We start from the raw sequence: 8,645 nt of genomic DNA on the forward strand, positions 1-8,645 counted from the left end.
ATTAATTTTTGACACCAAAAAAGTCTATTATTCATTATATTCTTTTTATTATACTATAATCAATTTTTATAATCAGGCGCGAGGGGAATCAGTAGCAACTTGAGTGCTTAAAGAAGTACATTTCAGTTTTTAATATTTTATAATCTCTGAATCAAAATTGGTCAAGTTTAAGTAGTTACGAGTGAAATTTCACAGCTTCGATTAGCGAAATAATAAAAATAAATAAACATGCTTAGAAATGTTTATAATTATTAGAAAAAGAGTATAGAAATGGAAAACTTTAAAAATAAAAAACTTTAACCAAATAACGCGATGGCATTCTTATAATTCTATTCAAACAATTATTAGGTCATACTGTGACATTGTAAGTGTGTATGACTTAGCCTGTCTCCAGTTTTAAAATATTTCTTTCTAATTGTTTGAACAAAGTTTAGAAAGACAGAATTTTGTACAATTTTAGAATAACAAAGGATAAATGGGCTCTTAATTTTTTTTAAGATAAAATATATTTGAATTTTAAACTGACTCGACTTATTCCTTAACTTTGAAAAATCTTTCAAAATTAAAAAATTTGCCCTTAAATATTCCAGATTTTTTGTCGACATTTGTAGAAATTCTTTCAAATGTTTTGATATGTACTTAAATTTTTTTTAAAAATGATTTTTTTAAATAAAAATTGATCCAACATTTTCCCAGGTATCTTGAAAATTTTTTAAAATTTTTAAACCTTTCAAAATTCTTAAAATGCTTTCGAATTTTTTCGAATTCTTCATCGTTTATAATTTTTGAAATCCTTAAATTTCAAATCAACTTTTTCACCATTTCGAAAACTTTTAAACTTTCCGAATACCTTTCGAAATTATTTGTTTCTTTCTGAAACTTTCTTAAAATTCTGAAAACAAAAAAAATGCGTTTAAAAATTATAGATTCTGTTTCGATTATTTTTGAAAGCTTCTAAAATATTTTAATGACATTTTAAATATTCTCTTAAAATTCATTTTTTTAAATTAAAAGTAAGTTCAAATCATCCCTTGAATTTTAAGAAAGTTGAATTATTACTTAGTTTAACTTCTTCAACTTTTGTTATGCTTCAAATTAATTTTGAATGTTTTTAAAACTTCTTAATATCCCTTAAACTTGAAGCATTTTTTTAAAACTTCGTAATCTTGCCAATCAAAAATTTTTTCTTTGAAATCGTCCAAATCCTTTTTCGAAATTTGAGGAGAAAGTTCAAAATGTTTTGAAATATTTGTCAGTTTACTCTTGAATTTTTTAAAAATAAGAAGTCAGTTTAAAATTTTCCAAGAATTTGAAGATTTTTTTTCATTCTCTTGAAACAATTTTTAATTCTTAATATAAATTCCGTAGTCTTTTTAAATTATTTCATAAAACTTTATAGTAAAAAGTCTCAACGGTTGAGAATATGGGTATAGATTTTCTGGTTCTTCTGATCAAGGCAGCTTTTCACTCCCTCATTCCAGAACGGAGTCTGCGCTCTCAGCATCGTGAGTATCGTGTAGCATCGTGTACAGGTTTTGATATGAACCAACCTCGCTAAACAGAAGCTTCAGTAAAGCATAGGGTAATACGCCCTTGTCAATTAAGAATGAAATTCATCTTATTTATAGTTATTTTCTCTATTACTTTCACCTCAGGTAAGCAATAATTTCATTTTTGAGCATATATCTGAATATTTTACCAAAAAAATCAAAATATTACAATATATTTACACATGTCATCGACATTCTTACAGGATTTACTATACGTTGCTATCAATGTATACAGGGTATTCCAGTAGGTTTAGGTGATCAAGAATATGAGGTGATAGAGCGACCATTGCCCCAAAATTTGTCATTACCTGGAGTTGACAAATTACCCACTGAATACTGCAGGACTCCATTTGAACTCAAAGGAAATATTTTGTGCAATGCTGCTCGCCGATGTATGAAAAGTGTTACTTATGGTATGTACCATAAAAATAGTTTCAATTTGTTACAGTAAAAACGTATTTAAATTCGAAATTTAGTAAACGTGGCGTCAAACTGGTAATTTCGGACATGTGGGGTGAATTCGGATATTCATAAATTGAAAGTTTAAATCATTTAAGAAGGGGGGGGGGGCTTTGACTGATTCTAGATTCTGAGTAAACCCCCCTTAGGTAATTTAAACTATCAATTCAGGACTGTCAAAATTTAGCCCATATGTTCGAAATTACCCCGTTTGAGGGTTTATCAATAAATAGTTGAAATATTAATAAGTCCTTTTTCAATCCAATCACCGAGTTCTTTTGCATGCTTTAAATACCTTTTATCAAATGATTTTAAAATATGATATTATAATTAAACGCACCGAGGAACATTTTTTGCTCAAAACTAAAGAAGCACTAAATTTATATACCGATCGGGTAAAAAAATTGTATTGGAAGAAATTTTTTTTAATGAACTGCACATTTAATTTCTTTACCTTTAAATATTTAGACAATATATCTAATAATACTTCCATTCGTAGATTCTTATGTTAGCTGTTTAATCTTTTTTTTAGTTTAGCTTTTTGTAGCTATGTTTTTGTATTTAGTGTCATCATTCTTCGTTCTTTAATTCTTTTAACAAATTGTGAAGATTTCTAGTTTGGAAATTAAAGTGATTATGAAACCAAAATTAAAAATCATGAAATGTGATCAATTGCACCGTTAGTAACTAAACAATGATTTTATTAATTTTGTATGCAATGCCCCTAAGAATAGACCAATTTTTAACTTAAAGACTTTAAAAATTAGAACTTCTGATATTTTGAAATTGAACAAATTATTAAATGAATAAAGGATCAATATTGAAAAAATTTAATCCTATTTAAAAAATAGGTTGAATAAAATTATCGACAATTTTGCACTGATTGTTGTTAACTATTGCTTGATTCATTGAATATTGCATGAATATTGTTTTCAGTGGCAGTTTTAATTTTTCTTTCTTTTCAATTTTTCTAGCGTTTTTTAAATCAAATTTCCGAAGGAGGAATTCGAAATTGTAATAATTTATTTTTAAAAGAGAAAATTTAAACTGTAAATTATTTCTTCAATAATAAAAGCAACAATACTCTTCATAACTTTGTAGCCACATGTTGTGAAAATGACAAAAGGATTCTGTTCATAAACCCTTAACCATAATAAATATAAGGTTATATGTATTTATCATTAAAATAAAATATTTATCTATATAAAGATTAGGAATTTTCTGCACCATCAATTTAGCAAATTTAAATTTTCAAATGAGTAACTTTATTTGATGATAAAACATGTTTCTGAATGTTTTTAAACATTATTGATAAAAAAAGACAAATTAAATAATGGTAAATGTTTTGTAATATTAAGAAATAATTAAAATTACCCGTACCAACAATATGATACATGAAAAAAAAATTAATTAGGTTTAATTTAAAAAGTTCCATTTTAAGTTTGAAAGATTTAAGAATATGTTGAAGATGAATATGGAAGATTTTCAAACCATTTTTTTAAATTTTGTGATAATAAAATTTTTTTAAAGAATTATTTCAAAATGTGCTTCTATGTTTCAGAACCATTTTACAACAGAAATGCCTTCGTCATTTAGTATTCTAATATAAAAAAGAAATATTTTGAAGAAGATTCACAACTTTTGACAATTTAAGGTTTTGCATTTTTTATTATTATTAGGCCAATAATACCCTTTAATAATACCTTAAGAAACATTAAGAATAAAAAAAATCCTTAAGAATATCCTTTTGGGGTACACGTATTAGTATTTTTAAATAAAAAATTAAAAATTAAATGATAAAATAATAAAAGTTCAATGAAGATTCATGAGTTTATAACAATTTTATGTTACACTGCAGTTTTACAACGAAAATCAGTATTTTCAAAGAAATGCACTATAATTTGAACAGGATTTAAGATCTTTTGAAAAAGGTTGGATTATCTTAATTAGTTTTTCATCGAAGTTTGGTATTTTTAATAAAATAAAATTCTATTTTAAATAAGATTCACATTTTTTAACAATTTAAGTTTATATTAACGTTTTCATTTGGAAATCGGTGACTTACAAAAAATATATCTCTTTGAGAAGAAGATTTGCAATCTTAAGCAATTTTATGTTATTTTATATTAGTGTTTTAGTCTAAAATGGTTGTTATTCATAAGAAGTTGTTAGATCTCAAAAATATTTACAATATTTAAACAATAATGGATTATATTAACATTTTTTCGTAAATTGGTATTTTTAAACAAAAGTGGTTTCATTGTCTATTACATTGTTCAAAGCTATTACATATTACTTCTGAAGTTATTACATCAATTTTTATTTACTTGTCAAAAATTGAGAATTTTTGAAGTTTCCAAACAAAAAATCTAGAAGCTTTTTTAAAAATTTGAAGTTTGCAAGAGAGTATAGCTAAAAAAAATTGATTCAGATTTCTGGTAAAATTTTTAATGATTTTTTATTTTATTAAATTTACCTAAGAAGAATATTTAAAACGCTTTAAGGCAGTTTTTTAAGTATGCTGAATTTTTCCAAAAGTGTACAACAAATTCGAGGAATTTTGGAAGACATTTAAAAGTTTTTAATAACTGTTTTAAATAATAAAGAATTTTAAAATGTTTAAAAAAATTAAACATAACAAAAAGATCAAGTTAAAACTTATAGAATCCAATGTGCAATAATAATGCTATAATTTTCATTAGGGTTGATCATTTTTATTTTTTGTTGTACATTCCATTTTGTTAATCTTTTAAATAAAAAATATGATTGTTGTTTTTCTCCTCGGTCTGATTCACTGAACTCTTCAGTAAGACATTGTGAATCAATTCACATTATACTGTATATTTAAAAAAAAATTTACCGTGACTTTTGGAAATTTTTAAATTTATATTATGAACCATTTCGACCAAGGATATGGAACGAAACTCAATTTGACAAAAAAATGTAATTTAATTTTAATTTAACAAAAATTATTATTATTTAAGTAAATTAGACAGAAAACATTAGGGGTTTTGGTCACGGATAGGAGACACAACTTAAATTAATTGATCAAAACGTTATTATTTTTTTTCAAATGTTTGGTGAAACAAATAAAATATTTAGACTTATCGTCCGTGGTTCTTATCTATCTTTAATTTAAAGACCAGAAAATTAGGATATGATTGATATATTTAAACAGTGATATATTTTTTTCAGAAAAAGATGTCAAATTTACTATACGCTACTGCGCACCAACTAGAAACGACGGTTATGATATGAATCCCTCGCCAAAAAAGCCAGTAGATATAACAAACGGTTGTCATAAATTTAGAGCATACGTCTGTGAAACAGAATTATGTAATGGGGCCTCTACAATTTTTAATACTACATTATTTATATTATTGTTACTATTTATTTTTATTTAAATTTTCTATAATTTTTACTTTTTATGTACAGTAAATGTATTAATTAGCAGAAGGAACTCAATTTATACTAGAATAGCAGGGAAAAAAGTGCCAATCTTTTTCAAGGCTGCCAATCAGTACAAAATATGAATTTTACTGTGACATTTTCTATTTCCATTCTCAAGGATTTTTACAATATTATACCATAAAATAGCTATTATATTATATTAAATTATATTGCTGTTATATCGATTGTTACTGTATCCTAATTTTTAAAGAAATACCAGAAAAGGGAATATCAAACGTAAACGTAAATCAAATATTAGTACTTTAAAAATGTTTTAAGTGCTTTAAATATATTTAAATTTAAATTAGAATTTTAATACACTAGGGTACAACTTTATGATTAGAATATGTTCTGGTAATACACGTTTCGAAAATCAATCCCCTAGTCTTCATTATTCATCTCACTAAAATCCTCGACATTTTCGAGAATACGGTATATTCTTTAAAATCCTTTTAAAAATGTAAAAATCTCTGAATTTTTATGAAATACTTAGAAATCCTTGAAATCCCATATAAAATTTTTGAATCCTTAATATCCTCCGTAACTTCTAAAAAAATAATAGAAATTTTTTCAATTAATTTCAATCATCGAAATCTTTCGAAATTTCTCGAAAATACCTTATAATTCAACAAAATTATTTGAAATCTCACTAAATTCCTCGGAATTTTCTCAAGTACGCTATATTCTATAACATCCTTTGAAAATAACAAAATATCTTAAATTTTTTTGAGATCTCTAAAAATCCTTGAAAATTCGTATATGCCATCTTGAAATCTTTAATATCCTCTAATAGTCCTCAGAAAATGTTAGAACTTTTTTTTATTTATTTAAATCATCAAAATCCTTGAAAATTCCTGAAAAATTCCTTGAATCTTTTTAGGCATATGACTTTATGGTATCATTATAATTAAAAGATACCACTGTCAAGTCCTGTGGATATATGATATGATAATTTTGCTTCCTCATAGAGGGAAGTTTTTCTCCAGCCAAACAAAGAAAATGGATACTTTAAATATTTGTCAAGCCTACGTTTTTGTTTGACCCAAAATCTTGTTTTCAGAAAATCAAACAGTCCATAAAAATGTAAATCGATGTGTTCTGTTACAGTGAACAGCTGTTTAACTTGCGAAAATGTTAGATTCCAAATTAAAACAAATTTTTTCATAGTAGCAATGTAACATCTTTTTATTTTTTCAAGTGGGTATATATTAATTAAGAATGGTCGACGAAAGTTCCCCAGTAGATCAATCCGCGCGTCTCTAAGACGCGAATAATTAAATCAAATATAGTACTGTGATATTTCTATATATACAAAAAAATTCATTTTAAAAAAATAATTAATTTGGTTAGTAAACTAAAGAACGAGTTGGTAGCTTATGATAGGTCATGAAAAATTCTTCAATTGTAGCATTCCTAATATGAGAAAAAGTTGTTCTCATATAAACAAAATACACCCATTTTTTTTTAAACTTCGTAAATCGATACCGGTGGGTCAAAGAATCTTCAACAATAGATCAATCAATGCGTCTCTAACACACGAACAAATATAACTACATATAGTTTTGTTGTATTTTGAATATCAACAAAGTTTTTCTCATATAAACAGAATAAACAACTTTTTTAACTTCATAAATCGGTACCGGTGGGTCATAGAAGCTTCAACAATAGATCAATCGATGCAGCTCGAAGACTGTAACAAATGCATTAGAAAATCATATTGTTGTATTTTTAATATTCAAAAAGCTTTTCCAATTTAAATACGGTAACATTTTTTTTAATCTCTTAGCTAAACACCCCTTTTCTAAATGGCTGATTCAGCTAAAAATCCTATCAGACCAAGATATCAATCGGAGCTACAGTTCGTCCAAATTTCATGATCAATAGCTCTTTTACTGTTACACGGACATTAACAAAAATTCTGGTGCTCTTGGGGTTGAATTATATCGAAATATGTCAAAAAAGAAGATTGAAAAAGTTAGGTCATTACAAACCTCCCTCTATGAGGAAGCAATTATTTGCTATTTTTAAAAATCATGACCAATTAATAAACTTGTTTTTAGCTATTATTCTTTATTCGTGTACAATTATAATTAGTTAATAATTTATGTAAAGTCTACTTCGAGAACTATAATTACTTCTCTTCTTTTTTATTTCTCGAAAGCAAAAGTTTGAATAGAATTAAGGTGCAACAATATATCACTCGAGTTCATCAGGAACAAAGCCATCACTTTTTTCACATTCTCCTCCATATTCTCTTGAAATTTTGATTTTCAGAATAATGTTTATTTAAAAAAATTATGTCGGCCCAGTTAATTTTTCAAGTAAAATTTTGATTATTTCTGTTCAGCTGCAAAGGACCTGCTTTCATTTCTATGCACTATATATTGTTCTAAATTTAAAATTTTTATATATTTTAAACATTTTTAATACAAGAAAAATAAGTTTAATTTCAAGATTTTGGAATTTGGAATTCCAAACCCCAAATTTTCAAATTAGGTTTTTATTAACATTATTCTGGGCATTTTTTTAAATAATAATTTTGAGTTTTTTTCTGATTGTATTCCAGGAATTTACAGAACGGAAATATTGAATTGACATATGGATCCTCGAAATTGGACAGAATTAATCTTTTGTCACGTAACTTCGTTATTTTTTTATTCATTTGTTTAGAGAAAAAAATTATAAATGGTTTAAATAAAATGAAATTAAAATGAATGTAAATAGCTAAATAATAGTAATTATTATTATTTTTATAAAATAATCCTGAAGCCTTTAAATTTGAGTAAGTCCAATATGAAAGATATGACTGAGGGCGGTCTAAAATTGTATTCCCAAAGATTCAATTCTTGGTTTGTTCGTTTTCCATTGAAAGAAATTTTTTCTTAATCGTTCAGCATCACCCGTGTCCCCTTTTTTTAAATAACCTGGAGTTCAAATTGTAACAGCACAGTTTTCCAAAAAAAATGAAGCACTTTTTATTAATTTCTTTAAATTAATAAATTAATGAATAATTAATTAATTAATCATCTTAAGGGCATGTGACACAGCTAAATACCTATATTACCGACCTCACTTTTTCCGTTTACTGAATGTTTTTTTGAACCTAAGAACTTTTTTTTTAAATAAAATATCGAGCTGAAACTTTGGGAAATGTATTAGAGTACAATAAAGTACGTTTAGGTACTG

At 25.7% G+C, this 8,645-nt stretch overlaps 1 protein-coding gene across 1 annotated transcript; it reads left to right on the forward strand.

The window, feature by feature from the left end:
• Window positions 1–1,534: 1,534 nt before the first annotated feature.
• LOC117175100 lies at window positions 1,535–5,658 on the forward strand. The gene is made up of 3 exons (XM_033364652.1): window positions 1,535–1,655; window positions 1,754–1,963; window positions 5,205–5,658. The coding sequence occupies exons 1-3, from the start codon at window positions 1,607–1,609 to the stop codon at window positions 5,411–5,413; spliced, it is 468 nt and encodes a 155-aa protein (XP_033220543.1). The 5' UTR covers window positions 1,535–1,606; the 3' UTR covers window positions 5,414–5,658.
• The last annotated feature ends 2,987 nt before the right edge of the window (window positions 5,659–8,645 follow it).

Source organism: Belonocnema kinseyi, chromosome 6, assembly GCF_010883055.1.
Source record: "Belonocnema kinseyi isolate 2016_QV_RU_SX_M_011 chromosome 6, B_treatae_v1, whole genome shotgun sequence".
NCBI classification, from domain to species: domain Eukaryota; kingdom Metazoa; phylum Arthropoda; class Insecta; order Hymenoptera; family Cynipidae; genus Belonocnema; species Belonocnema kinseyi.